Source organism: Gossypium raimondii, chromosome 1 (assembly GCF_025698545.1).
Source record: "Gossypium raimondii isolate GPD5lz chromosome 1, ASM2569854v1, whole genome shotgun sequence".
Lineage (NCBI taxonomy): Eukaryota > Viridiplantae > Streptophyta > Magnoliopsida > Malvales > Malvaceae > Gossypium > Gossypium raimondii.
This window is the reverse complement of record NC_068565.1, coordinates 11,021,962-11,042,450: the sequence shown is the minus strand read 5'-3', so window position 1 is coordinate 11,042,450 and position 20,489 is coordinate 11,021,962. Positions and strand designations below refer to the sequence as shown.

Here is a 20,489-nt window from a genome sequence, read left to right as displayed (position 1 = left end):
ACAGTGAATTAAAAACAATATTATGTTAGCATCTAGCAGTGCATACCATTATGATCCCATCAATGTCAACAAAACACATGAAATTTTAAATTTATTGGAGCATCTTGTTCTTCACATGACATGACATTAACATAATATAATGTTAACAAAGCTATTCAACCAAAAGAAGAAGAAGAAGCTATTGATTGGACTTTGGCGTTTTAATAAAAGCTAAAGTTTTAAGATTTTAAATTACTGGTCGAGTATTATTATCAATGCAAAATGGTGTGAATTCGAGTACATATGAAAGCACCCATCCTTCTATTTATGAATTTGGAAGGATTATAGGTGAGTTTAGATGATCGTAATTTTTAAACTTATATTTTATAAATCATCCGAACGTCTCAATTCAAGTTGGTTTTCGATTTCTCGAGTCGAATGTTAATATATAGAATGACTTTTTTGTGATGCCTAAAAAATTAAGTAATGGCCTCAGGTTTTAGATGATGAGTTATTCTTTAAATTGTTATAATGGGTTAATGCCTAATATTCCATCACTCCCAAACCCTCACCTCTGCAAAGTGCAAACATCTACTTTTTATTTGTTTCGAAATAATATTTTTAGTGAGAAAACAAAACTTGTATGATGCTTATCTTGACACCAAGAAAGCATGATGGACCTACTCTTTCTTTCAATTGCCATAATCTTGTAACCAAACATTTCCCATTGTTTGGTATTTTAAATAAAGTGATTTAGCTGTGCCTTTTGATAGACCAAAAACTCCTTCCAAAATTCCATTTTTAACCAAAAGTAAAAGTTGTTTTTGTTGATGTTAGTAAACAAACTATAAGGATTTTTGTATTAAAATGTGTATTAGATCAAAGATTAAATTGATCTTTTTGTTAAAAATTTCATTCATTTTATTGTTAAAAACTGATTTATGTATGTCAGCATGAGATCCACGTGAGATGTCATGTGTAACTTTCTGGTTATAATGTTAGTTACGCTACTTTTTAACTGTAAAAATGGATAAAATTTTTAATAGAGAATAAATTTACTCTTTAGTCCAACATACAAGAACTAATTTACCCATAGTTTAAGTAAAAAGGACAAAACGCAATCTGATTCTCACATCCTACTTTTACCATACTTACTTTTATATTAATTAAATAATAAAATACTTACATATTTGGATAATAAGTATAGAATTATATTTTATTATTTTAAATATAAAATACTGTTCACTTGTATATTTAAAATTTTAAAGACATTACAATAAAGGCATTCTTAGGATGAAACAATTTTATTTTTAACAAAATTTTAAAATATTTTTCAAAATTGATTTTCAATAATCTAATGTATATTATCAACGGAGTTTTTAAACTCTATAAATAAGATCGGGGTTGACAAGTATCAATATAAAGGTATAGTAACATATATATATATATAGAAACACATGACAATTTAACCCTATTATATATAACATAAAATTTTAGAGATTTTTATCTTTTCACTATATTTTTTACAGCAACATTTTCATGATATATATACAACTTTGATATGTAAAGTCCCAGTAGTAATTTGTGTGTCGCCGTAGTAGAATTAATGTATTAATATCAAAACTAGTAAGAAAACAAAAAAGGAATTCAGAACAGGATCTGAGAAGACATGGCATTATTCTTGTATTCACTACCCTCAATTGCACACATTTTTTATATTAACTGAATTTCAGAATTTGGATAAACACTGTGCTTGGAAAGGCAGTTGATAATTTAGGTTCTGTAGATACTCATACAACATCCCCTATTCATAAATTTGCGCCCGCTTTTTATCTATTCTTGAAACAGGAATTAAAGTAGTCAATCTTTTAGCTTCTTATCGTCGTGGAGGAAAAATCAGACTATTTTTTTTTTAGGGGGGAGGTTGGGGTAGGTAAAACAATACTCATTATGGAATTGATCAACAACATTGCCAAAGCTCACGTGGGCTTATCCGTATTTGATGGAGTAGGTGAACATACTCGTGAAGGAAATGATCTTTACATGGAAATGAAAGAATCTGTAGTAATTAATGAACAAAATCTTGCGGAATCAAAAGTGGCTTTAGTCTACGGTCAGATAAATGAACCGCTAGGAGCTCGTATGAGAGTTGGATTGACCGCCTTAGAGGTGCTCATGGGTCGGACCCAGGAAAAAATTTTGGCCCGCATCCTAGGCCCGGGCTCACCCAGCCCGAAATATGGGCCTAAGATTTTGTCTAGGCCCGGCCCGAGAAAAAAATTCTTAAGCCCGGCCCAGCCTGGCCCATTTTTAATAAAACACTAAAAATTTATTTTAAAAATAAAAAAATTTTAAAAAAGTATTTTACAAATATTTTAAAATTAAAAAAATAAAAATATATATTTATTATATTCGAGCCGGGCCCAAGCAAAAAAAGTGGTGCTCGAGGCCCGGCCCGTTTTTTAAACAGGCCTCATTTTTTTGCCCAAGCCCGTATTTCGGGCCTATATTTTTACCCAAACCCTCCCATATTTCGGGAGGGCCGTCGGGCCGGACCAGGCCACCCGGCCCATGAGCACCTCTAGACTGCCCTAACTATGGTGGAATATTTTTGAGATATTAATGAACAAGGCATACTTCAATTTATAGACAATATCTTACGTTTTGTCCAAGCAGGGCCCGAAGTATTTGCCTTATTAGGTAGAATGCAACAACCCTTAACAACCCACAACTAACGCTCACTTCAAAAGTCTAATTGAAACTCTTATGACTATTTTATTAGTAAATGGTTATACATCAAGGTCAAGATAAATTTGATGTATTTTAAGATTTTAATATTCATTAGAAATAGAGTTTTATTTTATTTATGTTATGAATATCTTATTTGTTGGAAAAATTATAATTTTTTGAAAACTTTGAGGTATATTCTCGATTGGTAAATGTGAAGAGTTGAATCATAAAACTATGGTTTTATATTCTACTCCATGAGACTTTTACAACGGTATATCATATGCACAAAATGGTTGAGTGATAAATGAGAAATTGATGCTCAAAGTAAGCTACTTGTGAATATTTGTTGAGAAAAAGAAAAGCTTAGATCCCACATTGGTTAAATACCAAGTGTGAGATGTATATATATATGAGAACCCACTTAAAGGGTGAATGAATGACTAAACTTGAAATCTTGCCTCGCGCGCAGGGGGGGTGCAGATCCAAACCCATCAGAGTTGGGCAACAAAAAATTTATTTTTTCTTAACAAATATACAAAATCTGATTTAAAAGGACATATATCCTGATTTTATTTGATTCCAATCTATTTTATTTGATTTTATTTTATTCCAATCAATTTTATTTGATTTTAATCAAATTGATTTAATTGCTCCTTTAATACAGATTTTGTATCTTTATTTATGGATATTTCCAAAAATTCCTCCATATTGAATGCCTATAAAAGCCTAAAGAATTCTTCAGAATTTGTTGACACACACTCTCTCACACCGAGTTTATTTTGTTCTCCAAAATTCTTCTCTTTTCCCCTCCATATTTTCCAACGTTCTGGTGACAGAAGAAGGCAAGGTTTGTTCGTTGATCACTGCTTCGATCATCGTGTTGTTGTATCCTGGGAGACTGTTGACCAATGTTTCTCCAAGTACCGTAGGAGCAACCAAATCTGTCTTAAGGAAATTATGTAAAATAGGCCTCAACATCTTGTAAAACTCGATTCTTTATTCGATTTATGGTTTTTCATAATCTTATTTATCTAATTGATTTCTCGTATATGATATTTTAAATATAAATATTTATTTTATTTCATATAAATATTTGTTTATTTATATTCATATTTGTTCACTAATGTGTTTTGTCCAACATTATTAAGTAGATGTTCATCAAGATAAAGATAAGTTTTGATAAACTTTAAATTCTAATAGCCATTAGAAGTAGATCTCTACTTCATTTATACTTCTTATTCCTATAAATAGAGACTTTGGAGAAGCTTTGTAAATATTCCGATTGATCAATAAAATACGCTCTATCTTTGCTCTCCCATTCTCTTTATGCTTTATTCTCTATCTTTTATTTTATAACATGTTATCAACACGATTCTCTTTTAATTATTTAACTCCATAAGTCACAAAATTTTTTCCCTTTCACCAAACCTTACCTCTTTCAAGCAGCAACTAATGCAATAGTTGATCACTCCAAATTTGCTGCTCAAACTGTTGTCGATTACCTTCTAGATCTACTACTATTTCAGTTTTCAATTGAGGCCTGCACACTATGGGTAATCATTATGCAAAGAAATTTATATAATCCTTACGTGTGCTTGTGATAATAGCCATGGTGATAGCGATAATGTTAAAGAATCTCAGGTATATTTTACTATGATTTATTTATTAGATCATATTTATTATAATTGTAGACTAATCATGACAACATAAATAGATAGATTTTGATTTAAAATCCATGCATGTTTGCGATGGTGATTATGAAATAAAGAATCTATTGGGACATTTATAAGTTCATCCTAGTAAATCTATTGCATTCCCAAGTGAATGCAAGCACAAAAGAAAATAAAACTAATATTATTCCAATATTTGGCAAGTACAAAATTAGTCGAAAGTCTGTAGAAGAACTAATATATTAATATCTTGTGATGGTTAATCCATTAGTTTTAAAAGATATTCATAATGGATCTCAAATTGAGATTATGAATGATGAAAAGATTATATTTCATAAGAATCAATGGAGGATTGAGTTATTGATTACTCTTGTTATTAAATTGAATTGATTGTGACTATCTGGAAAATATTAGTGATAATAAATTGCAAGAGAGAACTTATTCAACTTTTCATGATTCAAATGGGCTCCTATGGTAGCAATATCATGAATTTTTTTTTTACTTATGATTGAACAAAAAATTTTAGCCACGAAACCTAACCATTATCTAAAGAGAATGTAACAATATGTAATAAATTTGAAAGACATAATCTTTGACGTGGATGTAGTAAATTGAACTATAATAATAGTCATGGGGGATGGTCCTAATAAATTTTCTCACCATCAGAAGTGGAAAAATGAAGAAAGCAAGAAAAGAACAAGAATTTCTAAGAACTTTTTAAGAAGAGAGACAATTTATTTATGAAGAGTCGTTGGTTATGTCCTATTGTACACTTGAAAAATAAGATTCACTCTCAAAGTTTGCTATTAATAGATTTTGACTGGATTCAAAGTCTACTACTGAAGTTTAATTTGCTTACTTCTTGTCGTCAAGACTCAACGTAGAACAAAAAAAAGAAAAAAATGTACGCTTTAAATATTAACTCAACTTGATATATGATTTAAATATTTTGAGATGATCTTCTTTTTAAGTTTTGATTACATGTGTTACATATTGTTTTAAGCATCTCATTTGTTCGTGAAAATGAATATTAACGATTTATTTATGTCGCTATAGTAGGTTTTATAATTAAATAATATATTTGATTAAAATGTATCTAGTATGTAAATTTATGTTAACAAATCAATGAATCTTACGGTTATTCAGATTTGATTTAGTTCAAAGAATTATTAAAGGTAGTAGTTCATACATTTTATATTATTCTATTTCTATGAGCTTGAATGGTTGGATTTTGAATTAAGTTTCATGCATATTTATGATGATGGTTATGAAAAAAAATTGCTAGTTTTTCATTATGTCATATTTTTATGTTTGAGATGTGACGTTTATTGATATATTTATTATAAGCTTGTTTCTATACATGACCTAGGCAGTTATTCTCGGTAATTAATTGATTATACAAAACTCTTGCTAAAAGGGTTTTAAAATTATTTTGAATCGAACTCGAGACTTCTCGCATCCAAAGTGAGAATCATACCACTAGACCAAATTCCCTACATTTAAAGATTTTGACATATTCTCTAAAGCGAATATTGCATATAATTATTTGAAAATTATATTTATTGACTTAGTGGCATTATAAACTTCACATTGATTTAGACATTTCCAGTAGTAAATGTCACAATAGTACATATATGTGGATATAAAGTAAAAGGAATGGCGGTAATATTATCAATTTGTCATAATTTATATTGATATTATTAGTACAATTGAAATTCATGTTAAAGTAAATCAGAAGTTTACTGATACAAATGCATTTACAACTTGGCATGACCAGTTAGACCATCCTGGATCGTATATGATGCGGAAATTAATTGAGAATTCATATGGACATTCATTAAAGAACCAAAAGATTTTTTAATTTAAAGAATTCTCATTTGTTGCTTGTTCTTAATGAAAATTGCTTATTGGAAAATCACTAGCTAAAGTTGAGATTTAATGTCTTGCATTTTTGAAATGAATATGGGCCCATTCATCTACCACGTGGATGATTTTGATATTATATGATTCTTGGTAGATGCATCTACAAAATAATCACATATGTGTTATCAATTTGCAACCTGTTGTTTGCAAGATTACTTGTTTAAATAATTAATTTTAGATTATACAATTAAGACAATTCATCTTGCTAAAGCTGATGATTTTATATCTCAGTCTTTTATTGATTGAGTTTGAAAAACTTTTGTAAAAGCTTGTTATTTATGCGCATAACAGTTTAGAAAAATTATTGATTGAACGCCTCTGATTAATGTCTAAATCATTACTTATGATAACTAAACTTCCTATTTCAACATGAGATTACGTTGATTTATGTGTTGTACGCATCAAGCCAATAAGTTATAAATACTCCCCATTATAATTGGTTTTTGGTCAAGAGCTAAATATTTCTCAACTTTAAATTTTTGTATGTGCATATATGTTTCAATTGCTCCACCACAACAAAGATGAGTGAATCCTCAAAGAAAGTTGAGAATATATAGTAATTACAAGTCTCCTTGAATTATTATATGTTTTAAATGTTTTAAATGTATTGGCGATTCAATTATGACATGATTTGTGATTACTATTTTGATTCGATAGCTTTCCTGACATTAGGGGGAGATAAATAATAACTTATAATGAGTTAGGGGAAGAGAAATTTGAACCAGAAGTTCAACAAGGATAACTCATTACAAGTTCCAAATATGAAAATTCTCATAAAAGAAAATAATTCTTCTAGATGTTTATATAGTGGAGGTAGGTGCTCCAGAAGAGACTCAAGACATAACTAATAAGTAAAACTCCAGAAGAGATTCAAGTACCTGAAACTGAAGATTAAAATAGTGATAATAAGATATCTCAAGAAGTTATGTCAATTCGAGAAAATGTGAAACTGAATAATAAAACTGGTTAACAATGGTTTTGCATGCAATATTATTGTTGAAATAATGAAATAAAAGGAGGATCTTAAATAAATCTCTTGAGAAATATAGATATAGAATAGATTGGTCAAAATAGAAAGACGCAACTCAAATTCATGGAGTTTTTGGACCAGCAGTCTAAATATCTAAATGTATAAAGTCGGTGAGGGTACAAATGAAGTAGTTTTGCAAAAGTGGAATAAAATATGAAGTTTTTTTGCTAAGTCATGGCATTGATTATGAAAAGATATAATATTTTTTTGTGGTGGATGCAATAACCTTTAGATATATTATTAAACTGACCTTGCGTCTAATGGTGTTGTTACAACCTTTTATGAATCATTATATAGTAATGTTTATATTAAAATCCTTGAAGGTTTTAGAATGCTAGAAGCATATTGAAATTCTTGAGATATTGTTCATTTATATGAATTGAAATAATTGAACATATGTGGTAAATTTGACTCAATCAATAGTAGTTGAAAGAGGATTATAAAATGATCCAAAATACCTATTTGTATTTTTATAGAGTGATCGTGATTAAATTTTGTTATGATTATTGTTGAAACTCCTGAAGAAATCAAAATATATTTTCCCAAAATTTCCCCTTACTCATGACTTTCAAAAGAATGGTGATATAAATGCTTAGCAAATATATTCAAATAGTCAATTGAAAGACTAGTATTCAAGGTTGAATACGTAGAATATGAGAAAGCATGTAATACTTTCATGAGGGAGAGTAAATACGTATTGTACTCTTTTTCCCTTAAACGAGGTTTTGTCCCATTGGATTTTCCTGGTAAGATTTTTAATGAGACAGCATATTATGTGTATTATAGATATGTGTACTCTTTTTCCTTCACTAGGAAATTTTTTTCCCACAGGGTTTTTATCTTAATAAGGTTTTAATGAGACCAATTATCTACCAATGGACATCCAAGGGGGAGTGTTATGAATATCTTATTAAGTGGATGTCCATCAAGATCAAGATAAGTTTTGATGAACTTTAAATTCTAATAGTCATTATAAGTAGATCTCTACTTTATTTATACTTCTTATGCCTATAAATAGAGACTTTGGTAAAGCTTTGTAAATATTTCGATTGATCAATAAAATACACTCTCTCTTTGCTCTTCCATTCTCTTCGTTCTTTATTCTCTGTCTTTTATTTTATAACAATTTATACTTTTTATGTCTATAAATATAGATTTTGGAGAAACATTGTAAATACCCTTATTCATTGAATAAAAACTCAAAGTTCTATTTGTTCTTTTTCATCATGATACTCGATTTTTTCCACACATTTCGTCATTTTTTAAAACTCTTTCTTACTCCTTCTGTCCCTGTTTTTGCCTATTTCTTATTCCGTCCTATTTTTAATCTTTTCTTTGTTTTATCAATAAATCACTCCAAGTTTGGGCAAAAAAAGAAAAAAAATTCCCCATAACAAGCCTCAATGATCAAACTTGTATTCCTTAGGAGCCAATGTAATAACCGTAAAAATCTTGATACAAAACTTAATAAATCAGGATCTGTCATGTAAAATTATCAAGAATAAATCAGGATCTTGATACAATGAGACCCTCTTTCTGAGAGTCGATTTTAACCACAAGATGTTTCATATTATCATACGAGGTCAAATAATCATAAACCTCATTAACTGTGAGAGACTCACAGCTATAGAAAATCGTGCCTCTAAAGGTTAAATAAGACGGAGGTAACGAATAAAGTAGAATCAACCCTAGATCTTTCTTATCATACTAAACCTCCATGGCCTCCAAGTTTGAGATAATTTCTTTAAACACTATTAAGTGTTTGTGCACAGATGCACCTTCCTCCAAACGATGAGCATAAAGACGCTGCTTCATATGCAGCTTGCTGGTTAGTTAGAGTTTTTGACATACATATTTGTTCCAACCTCTTCCAAAATCCAGCGGCGGTCTTCTCCTTCATCACATCCTGTAAAATTTCGTTAAACAAATGCAGATGTAACTGTGTTAACACCTTTCGATCCTTGTGCTTTTTCTCTTCCTCTGTCACGTCGAAGACATCTTATCTACCTCTAGTAGGGCTTCCTCTAAGTCCATCTGTGTAAGAACTGCCTGCATCTTTATCTGCCACAACGCTAATCTGGTGTTGTGATCCAACAGCAGAATTTCATACTTCAAAAACATCATTACTGTGATTGAGATGAACAACTCGAAAGCTCAGATACCAATTTGTAAAAAAATAAAATGTCGGTAATGAAAATATATCATAAAGAAAAGAGAAATAAAAAATAAAGAACACACAGATTTTTTACGTGGAAACCCTTTCCGGAAAAAATCACGGGCAGAGGAGAAGAAAATTCACTATGTCGAATTCGAATGATTACAAGAGGAGTATCTATTTATAGGCTTGTAAAATCATATTCTAATACGAGTGTAGTAAGATTGAAACACCTTATTCTAATAAATATCAAATAGATGGAGTTTAATAAGGTTTAAAAAACCTTGTTCTAAAATAAAATAAAAGAATTGTAGTTCTATATGGATTTTATTTTTATTTTATTTTACCACTGTATTTTATTTAAATAAAGATTTGAGTCAATCAATTCTAACACTTCCTTTAAGGTAATCAAGTTGAACAACTTCTTAAAATCTAATTTAAACTCAATTTGAAATCATCCAACTTATCCTACGTGTGATGCTCCACATGTTGTTACATTTCTTGTTGAAACTAGGTGAATCCTTTAAGGAACTTACTACCATGTGTATTAACCATTATTAAAGTTTTGATACCAATTGATACGAGCCTTCAAATCTTTGTAAAAGAAAAGGAACAGAAAGAAGGAAAAACTAAAAAGGGAGAGAGAAATAAAAGAAATTCGGTAAAAAAAAATCTCTCTCGTCCTTCTCAATTTTGAAATTGAGCAAATTGGTCCCTCTAGAAAATCGAAACAATTTAATCCTTGTCAATTTTGAAAGCGAGCAATTAAGGACAATTAATCACGACATTAATATCTTTGGTCAATTGTACATAATTTTGATTGGTATAACAACACATTTAACTTGATGTTTACATGTTTTGTCAATTTGGTCTAGATTCTTAAAGATTCAATAAATTTAGCCTCAACATTTACACATTTACATGAATGTTGCGAGCTAAAATTGTTAAATAATTACCAAATTGACAAAACATGTAAAATTTAAGGATTAAATTTGTTATTATACCAATCAAAATTATGCACAATTGACAAAAAATTAATCTCATGATTAATTGTACTTAATTACGGACTTTGAAATTGACAAGAATTAAATTACTCGATTTTAAAAAAGACCAATTTACTTAATTTCGAAAGTGAAAGAAAAATGACATCATTCCAGCTACAAACATTTTTATATTAACCCAATCAAGGCCTACATTCACAAATCCAATTATAAAAACAAAAGACAGCGAAACAAATATAATTATAACCGATTCGTATCAATATATATAATATAAAATTGTGGGGAACATAAACCTAATCAATCCAATCCATGTGAATTACAATCACATGAAAATTCAAAAAGAAAAAGAAAAACCCCAAGTTAAAATAATTTTGAGAAACATTAATTATATATGACGTCAAACTATTCATGTGAAATGTTTGATGATGGAGCAAGCAACACGTGGGAACATTCTTATTAATTAGCTTAATTATTGAAACTTGTTTAGCATCTAATCTCTCTATATTCTTTCTAGATAGTTAGTGATGTGAACAAGTACATATGCCTCTCTCTCTTATTAGGCACACACAAATATAATTAGAAATATATATTGAAATGGAAAACATGTAATGAATGAAACTTCAAAGACATGCATTCTTTATATATACACATGATTCTATCCCCATACCCACATCACTTTACCTTTACCTTTTAATTGCACTACAAACAAAGCATGTGAACCATTAAATTTGCTATTCAATTCAATTAATTTCGTTGATCTATACTCTCTCTTTTTCAGCATATAAAGAAAGAAAAATAAGTTATAAATATAAACAACTATAAAATCAATCAAATTTTAATCCATACGATTAGATTGACCAATTCCTAATAAAAATATGTTCAAATAGCTATATGAATAACATGACTTTCAGTTTATGCTTTAGTTACATATGTTTGAAATTTCATGTTTTAGTCACTTATGTTATTGTCTTGTTATGAAATGGTTACTCTATCGTTATCTCCCTAACGGCAAATGGGTTTTAAATATCATCTTGGATGTTTAGTTGCTGAGATGAAGATAGGTTTTTAATTAAATAAATTTAATTTAGACTGCCACATAAGACAGCGAAGTTGGCATTTAAAACCCCTTTGGACTGCCACGTAGGATCGCCGTTAGGGAGATAACGAAGCTCAACGGTAGAGTGACCACTTCGTAACAAAACGATAACTTAAGTGATTAAAATGTAATCTGAAGCAAACAAAAATGACTATTTTTATAATTTACCCAACAAAATTTAACTTTTATCTCTTTCTTTATAAGTTTATGTAAGATAAAAACATGTCAAATATTGTAATAAAAAAAGACCGACTTCATACAAAAAGATCATGATTTTTTATTATTATTGTTGATAATTAAAAAAGAAATCTATCACCTATTGTTGAGGCAAAGGGTCAGCCATTAATCCAAAGTAAAACTAGAAACAAGTGGTATGGGGACGCATGCCCCTTTAGATGTGCCAAGGTCTAAGACAAGTACCCATCAATTCTATTGTTTTGTTTTTATTTTTGTTTTTTGTATTTTTTAAATTAAAGCCTTAATTGACCTTACTTTTACTATCAAAGGCATAAATACTTCATATTTATAAGAATAATTTTTCTTTACATTTTTAACCGTTCACTTCATAAAAAGCTAAGGATATTTTTCTTTAATAATATCTTTTAAAGCAGCTGCGTACGAAAAAAAGAAAAAAAAGTAAGGAACCCAGATTTCAATAGTTTCGGTTTTTATTCTTTTTATTATTTCTTTCTAAAAAAAGTTTGCTCTTTTATTTACTTGCATCTCTTTTTGTGATTCTTAAGCTTAAATATTTAAACTTCAGCTAGAAAGAGAGCAACAATGCGAACTGAGTAGCACTACAGCTTTGTTTTTAGTTTAAGTTTTAATTTTTGTTATCAAAGTTTTGTTCTTTACTATCTTCTTTTTTCTCTTCTTGTTCGTGAGAAAGGAAAAAGCAGAAAGAGAAAATGAGCAATGCTCATCAAGAAGCTATTAAGCAATTTCTTTCCTTGATGGAAACTGGTGAGATTAAAGGGCGGAAAAAACCATTTCTGTGTTCTTGGGTTTCTTTTGTTTTGGTCTGTAAATCACTAACATATTTCTTTTTGGGAAACTTTGGCCAACAGTTGATGAGCGAATGAAGAGCACATTTCAGGTTAGTCTTCTTCTTCTTCTTTTTATTTAAATAATTGGGTGGTGAGGTAATGAGCTGAAGAGAAAATAGAAAATACAGATTAGATTTTCTTTTGTAGTAACAATTAGGCAAGTTTCTTTTAGTTACTAGAACTTTTGCTTAGGACTTTACCTGATTGCTTGGTGTCATGAAATTTCATATTTAACTGTTTCTTTTCTGAGTTGATCCTGATCTATCTCTTGCTTGATTTATCTCAATTATAGTCTTCTTCTTTTTTTTTTGTTCTGTGAAGTTGTAGTTGCTTCTGTGTAGAACTTGGTCTCCTTCTCAGTATTTAACTAGTTTCTGGGGTGTAGTTACTTAGTCGTGTACCTTGGCAAAGAGTTACTCAAAACTCAGTTACTACTAGCTTCTGGCATGACCTTTTTGATTAGTTACTGAAACATGATGTTATTCTTAAAATATTTGTAGATTACTTTTTCCAGGTTACCTATGCAAGTTCCTGCAAAATAAGTTTATTTATACCTAAGGAGAAACAAAAATATTAGTTGCCAAAATCAAGTATCTACAGATATAACTATACAAGTTGGATATCTAGATTTTAGCAACGTCATAAAGTATCTAAGGCTAAGTGTGGTGTGTAGATAAATAAATTACTCACGAGTTTCTGTCCCAGTGCCTCTACTTTTTATTGACATTTGAGGTGTCCTGAAGGAATTAAAATCTTTACAATGATCTACACCTGACATGTGGATAGGATAGATGAATACAGCCTTTTACATTTCTGGTTTGTACTATGATCAGCTGAGGTTCTATTTAACGTTGGTTATCCCGGTCTGCAGAACATGCACCAAGGGTATCCAACTGAAGCTTTAGTGCGGTTTCTCAAAGCGAGAGATTGGAATGTTCAGAAAGCCCATAAAATGGTGAGATTCACCTGGTGCACTTAGGCTATAATTAAATGTTGTGCATCAAGTATACCATTTTTTTTCTGTTTATTAAATCGTAATTTGTTCCCTGGTGCAGTTAATTGACTGCTTACAATGGAGAATTCAGAATGAGATTGACAACATATTAGCGGTGAGTTTTTCCTTTGAACCCTAATTGATTTCTTATATCTTTCGATTTATGATATTGCAAAACCATGTGTATATACACTTATAGAGATCATACTGACTTGTGTGGTTGACTCAGCTGCTAAAAATAACTTCAGCGGTAGCTGATAAAGTTTGTTCTGGTAATTGTTGATTCATGAGATAACTCATTTTACTTTTTCATTATGTAGAAACCAATTATCCCCACTGACTTATATAGAGCAGTTCGAGATTCTCAGCTTGTAGGATTGTCGGGTTACTCAAAAGAGGTATTTACTTATTCCATTGGCGTATATCTTCATATTCATATGTATTGTGATTGTCCTGCAACTGGTTTTAGTAACTCATTTGTTTTGATGTGACAATATGTAGAATATATTGTTATTATATATCACTTTCTTTGGGAGGAAAACTTTTGTTACATTCGAAAGAGCTTCCTTGGTGATTAACTGCCTCATTCCTTCTTACATTTCCAGGGTCTTCCTGTCATTGCTATTGGTGTTGGGCTCAGCACATATGACAAAGCATCTGTAAGGACATCATATCTCATTGTATTTCTAAATTTGGCATTGCAGCCTTTGGAGTCTGGTTTGATATTTGAAACGGTTGTTGAAAGAAATCATCCGAAGGCACACTATTGAGCTTTTAAGTACCCATATGTTTTTCTGCAAAAAGTTAACTTGTGTCCAGTATAATCTATTAGGGCAAAGTAAGTTGTGTTTTATGTTTAAATGCACAAATACAAGAGCTTAATTGAGGGCACAAGTCACTTGGAAATTGGCACCATTTTCTCCTGGAGATTGACCATAACTGCATTCTTTTTTCTCTTTCATTAACACTTTCTCCTTCTTGCGGACATGTTTAATTAATAATACTAGTAGGATTTGGATACTTAATGTGTTAGAAAGGGAAAATTGTTGGGTGGAAGGCATCTTTTAGTACGAGCATGTGCTTCAGCATGCACTGTTGGGTTATTTCTATAACCCTTAAATCTGTCATTCTGTGTTGCAGGTGAATTACTATGTACAGTCGCACATTCAAATGAATGAATACCGAGACCGTGTAGTATTGGTGGGTATGACGCTGCTACTTTGATGTTGTTTCACTTGTACAATTGCTTGCTAACAGTTGCTTTTGTTATAGCCTACTGCCACTGAGAAGTATGGACGGCATATCAGCACTTGTCTGAAGGTTTTGGATATGACTGGCTTGAAGCTTTCAGCATTGAATCAAATAAAGGTATGTTTTAATTTCATATAACCTTCTCTCTTACTCTCTGTTTAATTACTTTTTGGCATGATGTTAGAGTTCTCATTTTCTTCACAGGAAAGCATCCAAAAAAGTGAATCAATGGAAAAGAAAATTTTCTGCTCATTACTGTGCTAACCCTCGTCTTCCTAATGCTGATCAGTCTCCTGTGCTATGTGCTAATGCAGATACTGACCACTATATCAACAATCGATGACTTGAATTATCCTGAGAAGACACAGACGTATTATATTGTCAATGCACCATATATATTTTCGGCATGTTGGAAGGTTTTTTCTTATTTTATGTTTCTTAGTTCTCTTCTCTCAGTTAATTTATGCCGCCCCCACCCCCCCCCCCCCAAAAAAAAAAAAGGCTAATGCTTTTCTGCAATTATTGGCAGGCTGTAAAACCTCTCTTGCAAGAAAGGACAAAGAGGAAAATTCAGGTGCTTCAAGGTTCTGGAAAGGATGAGTTGCTGAAAGTAAGAAAACCCTTCCGTCCTAGTTTGAAAACTCTATTTAGCATGTTGTCTGTTTCAAATGTCAGAAATACTTCTTGTCTTTGCACCTATGTTAAAATCATTACCGACTTGCGAGTTAATGTTATGATCTGGTAATGTGAAGAGGATTGTAGTAAGCCTTTAGTTTGCTTTCAACTACCTTTAGATAATCAGTCCTTTAATTTTTTTCAAAACCAACTTGTCATGGTTTTATGTATTGTTTTATTCTGATGTATGAAAACATAGCTTCATTGAATTTTAATCTATATGGATAATTCAAAAAATGAGGCGTTCATCATTCACTTGGTTCTTGTGTGATTGTGTCTTAAGGCATTTTGCTCCTTTGCTATCATTTCTTTACATACTGATAAATTTTAGTGAATAAGGTTTTGCTCGCTTTGACATGATTTTGATTTACTGCTTGATCCAGCTTTGTTACGATTATTTCCAGACTTTTGACATGTTCATTCCAACTATGCAGATAATGGATTATTCATCCCTTCCACATTTTTGTAGAAAAGAAGGTTCTGGATCAACCCGTCACAGCAGCAATGGAACTGCAGATAATTGTTTCTCGTTGGATCACACCTACCATCAACAGCTTTACACTTACATAAAGCATCAAGCTACACATAAAGAGACCAATTCGCCGATCAAACATGGGTCAGTACATGTAGAATTTCCTGAGCCAGATCCAGATGATACCGCAATTGCATTGACAATTGAATCTGAGTTGCACAAGCTTGCAGACCAGAATGGCCTGTGCAAGTCATTAAATGGCCTTAAAGTGAATGGTGTTTAGATTTTAGATAATACCGATTACATAGCTGTTGTCAATATGTTACAAAGAACCGAGACTGATTAACAACTGTAGAATGAGAGGCCTTGTATTTCGATCTTCAAATGTTATAGCAGAGCTTTCTTGCATCAGCTCGATGCAGACTTGGTAGACAACTGATCCGGTGTAATTTGGTATACCACCTTGTTGTGGATAATTGCGCATGCCTTTTCTTTTTAAACGAGACTCTGTATGAAACAAGACCTTCCCAGTTCTACTACATGCAGCTTTCTTGAATAGTTATCTTAAGATTGATGGTTGGTTGATGATAATATGCATTAATGGCAATTGCTACTTCACATCAGTTAATAACTTGTTTAGCTTTAACGTCAACATTTCTAACTCCTCATTCATTAACTGGGGAAGATGATAATTGGAATATGGCCAATGCCAAACAAAATTCTTGCAGAAAAATAGCAAAAGTACTCAAAAGGGGTGTGAGAGACTTCATTTTACCATCAGCTTAGTATAAGCAATGTCAACATCATATCACACTTCTAACTTAGCTGTTTATAGCAGCTATAAGCAACAGCAATTGATGCAGCAGCACAAACAACAGCAAGAGCAGCATATGTATCTTCACGTTCCCAGCTCTCGAACCAAGTTGGTTTGGCACAAACCTTGCGTACACTGGCACCTTTTCCGCTATTTATCCTCGAAATAAGCTTCTTGCCACTTTTTTTCTTTTCGGGTGTCAGCTTTGCTACCCCCTCATCTGTAATATCCGACTTTGGAGGGTCATGGCAACAAGAACTGCTGTTTCTTTGGCAACAGCTTGCGAGATTGTCTTGAGATTGACAGGCAGTTATGTTCATCTCATCCATTTGTCTTTGTGTTGCCTCTTTGGTAGTTTCACCATTTGCTAGGCGCCTTAGTTCTTGAAACTTCTTCTGTTCTTCTTCAGATAAACCCATCTGACCCCTGAAATAAGCATTTAAATCCCCTATTATACATGGTAAATGTGTCAAATCGTGTCTATACTCTGAACATTTCTTGTTCTGTAAGAAAACATTCAAGGTACTACCGTAGCTCCCACTGTTCACTACAGAGCAATATAAGGTGAAGATTTTGAGCATCTTCCCGGCATCATTTTACATGCTCATATTCTGTTTTGAGTCAAATTACTCGCTGCAACTTCTATTTCACACTTGCCCCACCTTAAATACTAAAGTTTTGGCATATTGCATTCTTAATCCTCTTATATTATATTCTACACATGAAACCGACATCGAACGAAGGATTGATAATAACAAAGCAAGCTGATGCCAAAAAAGTTACCTCCACAACGCATCTATAATTTCTCCCTTCCCAATATGCCACTCTAGCAGTGTAGGTACATCATCAGGGGTAACATACCCATACCTGCACAAAATATATATGAATTTAAAAAAATAAAAAGGAGGTTCAGTTATCAATCCAGTAGAAGAGTTACATGAAGAAAAAGAAACTAAATTAACAAATAAAGGGAGATTCAACAAAATAGCCAGTGGAAGAGAGATCACTCCTACCAATGTCCAGTGACTTCTCCGTTGAAATTTGATCCAAATATAATAACATTTCCTGCATACTTATGACCCCCAATGTGTGAGCATGGGCTAACAGACACTCTACCTTGAAGACCATACAATACTATCTCTTCTTTGAATCTGCTAACCAGTGGAGGTCCACAAACTCCACAACGCCGATCTCGGGATCCATGAGAACAAACAAAAACAAATGACCCTTCTAGTTTTTCAGGAGTTCCAGGCAGCCACTCACCATTCTTTACAAGTACTTCTTCAACAAAAGTGTCAACATCAAAATGGGTCAATCTCCTGCATCCTTAGCTAAAACAGTGATCAGTATTAAGCTTGAAAGTAAAGGTGAAACATCTAAGGAAACCTCAATGGAGCAGCAATAGACCTGTATCTAATCATGTCTGGAAATATTAGTACATCTCCATTGGATGTCTCAGTCCCATCATGCCCTTCACATATTGTCAAGCGGGTCTATAAGAAGACAAGCAGAAATAGATAATGTAAGAATGGTGGACAGGGAAAATTCAAAATTTTAAATGATGCTTAAACCAACAACCAACTATCATATCATTTATCTTTTCATCTAAAGTATGTCATTTATCTGTTCATGGTGATAAAAAGATTTACATTGTAACCAAAAGGGAATACCTCAGTGACTCAATGTGGTGCCCTAGAAAGATACAAAGGGAAAGTAATTCTGACTGACCTATAACCAGCATTGCATGCCAGTATGGATATGCTTTTATAGATGCCTCATAATCTCATTCACATTAAATATAGAAAGTTGAAACAAACACGTTGAAAAACAGACATTTATCGAAATAAAAAAAGAAAGAAATCATTTATTTAGTTCCTTCAGGATTCATAGGATCATGTTGATTTGAGAACATCAAATCCAAACTTTAACATAAGCTAGGTGTGTTAACTTATAAAATCAAAATAATTCTGCTTCAGAAAAATATCGGTAAGAAATGCAAAGCATACATCAAACGAACAAATATGAAGCAGAAAAAAATCAGACTGAAGAGCACTAAATCACCTTTAAACACACAAATCGGAAAACAGGATTGTATCCCCTAGGTAATAAAACAGATTGAATTTTGTAATTACAAGTTCTGAACTAGAAAGAAAACAGATTGCAGACCTCAAAATCACTCCTAAACAAAGTTACTTAACAAACCACCAAAAGCCTACATGAAAGTACTAAAGTTGAACCCTAAACCCTAAGGTAAGAAGGTGAAATAGAAACTATTAACACACACACACAAAATCATATTTCCCTTCATGAGAACCTTTAGAGAAAACGACAATCACACTGGAGAAAAAAACCCAGTCTAATTTACTAAAATGTGACGCCAAAATGTCAAAACTGCATTTCTCCAAAGCTCCAACTCACCTAAACAAGAACTTCAAGTTACCAAAAAGCAAAACCAGTCTGAATAAATGTGATTTTATGTTAAAAAGATAAAAAAAGAACCATAACCTAAAGTCAATCTGTTCATACAGGCCCACCAAAAAAACCCATTAAACCCACAAATTAATAAAAATGGGATTCAGTTCGTAAGAAAACCACAAATTTTCTACATTTTGGGATCACTCAAAAGATTAAGCCAATCAAGTGAAAAAACAGAAACCCACTTAAGTTCACCAAAAATTTATAAAGATAACAAATTTGAAGCCAAAAGCACTAACCAGACCTTGAGATCTTTCGAATCATAATGAACCAAAAAGAAAGAAAAAGCACACTAATGACTAACCTCTTTTATCATATCAGCCTTCCTGGCCAGAACAGCGGCAGACAACAACCTAGGCAAACGATCAAACTCAGCAGCCTCAATCCTAGGAGGCCAAACTGATGGGCTTTTGTAGCAAAGGAAGACATGGCGTTGATAGAACTGTACAGTGCCAGAGATTGGACTTTGCTGTCTAAAGTCAGGCCTTGAGAAACCAAACTCAACATCACTGTTACTGGGACTAGCTGTTTCAGCAGCTAGAAGACCCTCGTTTGAGTAACTCCCAGAAGCACTTCCGATGTGGGAAGATGGGTCTTGGAGATAACGGTCAAGGTGGTCTGAAACTGTGATTGGAGAAGAGGTCGATGATGGGTTTGTTGGGAAAGTTAATGACTCTTCTCTTTCTCTGCTACTTGACATCATTCCAAGGCACAAAGAGTGGTAGAAAAAATGGGTTTTAGGGGATGGAAAAAGGAAGAGTTCTGTTTCAAGAAAATGATGGGTTTTTTTTTTCTTCAGAGAGAGAAAGGGATGGTTGGCCTTTAAGAGCGATGAAAGGTTTTTTCTTTTTGGGGGAAGTTCTAACTTCCAGAGTTTCCAGTGGCACGGGATAGACTGAGAATTTTCTTTTTAATGGATTTGTTTTGAAATTTGTAGTCTTTTCCATATTTTTAACTTCTTTTTCCATGTTAATGTTTTTTTGTATTTTTCTTGTTTATATTTTTTTTTCCTTTCAAATTTTAGGATAATTCACTAAATTTTCAATTGATTTAAGACTTGAGAGTGTTGAATGATTTCTATTGTTAAGTAGTGTTCTCATGCATGGGCTTTAAGGGCATTTTCATTTTCAGTGTGATTGATTTCATCTAAATGGACTTTGCTTTCATTTGTCAAAATA

At 32.1% G+C, this 20,489-nt stretch overlaps 2 protein-coding genes across 2 annotated transcripts; one reads left to right on the top strand and one right to left on the bottom strand.

Annotated features, from left to right (window-relative positions):
* Positions 1-12,156: 12,156 nt before the first annotated feature.
* LOC105782124 (SEC14 cytosolic factor) lies at positions 12,157-16,578 on the top strand. Its single transcript, XM_052631691.1, has 12 exons — positions 12,157-12,220; positions 12,474-12,547; positions 12,652-12,680; positions 13,502-13,585; positions 13,686-13,739; positions 13,945-14,022; positions 14,230-14,283; positions 14,765-14,824; positions 14,897-14,992; positions 15,190-15,291; positions 15,405-15,485; positions 15,985-16,578. The coding sequence occupies exons 2-12, from the start codon at positions 12,493-12,495 to the stop codon at positions 16,303-16,305; spliced, it is 1,014 nt and encodes a 337-aa protein (XP_052487651.1). The 5' UTR covers positions 12,157-12,220; positions 12,474-12,492; the 3' UTR covers positions 16,306-16,578.
* An 85-nt stretch (positions 16,579-16,663) lies between these two features.
* Positions 16,664-20,219, bottom strand: LOC105782117 (uncharacterized). Its single transcript, XM_012606626.2, has 5 exons — positions 19,616-20,219; positions 18,244-18,329; positions 17,850-18,155; positions 17,620-17,703; positions 16,664-17,262 (listed from the first exon to the last, which is right to left on the bottom strand). Exons 1-5 carry the CDS (start codon positions 20,012-20,014, stop codon positions 16,839-16,841), a joined length of 1,299 nt encoding a protein of 432 aa, XP_012462080.1. The 5' UTR covers positions 20,015-20,219; the 3' UTR covers positions 16,664-16,838.
* Between the last annotated feature and the right edge of the window lie 270 nt (positions 20,220-20,489).

Excerpts from the sequence above, each read along its gene's own strand:
- LOC105782124 (XM_052631691.1), top strand. The coding sequence starts at position 12,493 with ATGAGCAATGCTCATCAAGAAGCTATTAAGCAATTTCTTTCCTTGATG. Across the intron at positions 13,586-13,685 it reads TTCAGAAAGCCCATAAAATG|TTAATTGACTGCTTACAATG; the intron begins GTGAGATTCACC and ends TCCCTGGTGCAG. Across the intron at positions 14,284-14,764 it reads GCACATATGACAAAGCATCT|GTGAATTACTATGTACAGTC; the intron begins GTAAGGACATCA and ends TCTGTGTTGCAG.
- LOC105782117 (XM_012606626.2), bottom strand. The coding sequence starts at position 20,014 with ATGATGTCAAGTAGCAGAGAAAGAGAAGAGTCATTAACTTTCCCAACA. Across the intron at positions 18,156-18,243 it reads CCAGACATGATTAGATACAG|GAGATTGACCCATTTTGATG; the intron begins GTCTATTGCTGC and ends CTAAGGATGCAG. Across the intron at positions 17,263-17,619 it reads ATTATAGATGCGTTGTGGAG|GGGTCAGATGGGTTTATCTG; the intron begins GTAACTTTTTTG and ends TGCTTATTTCAG.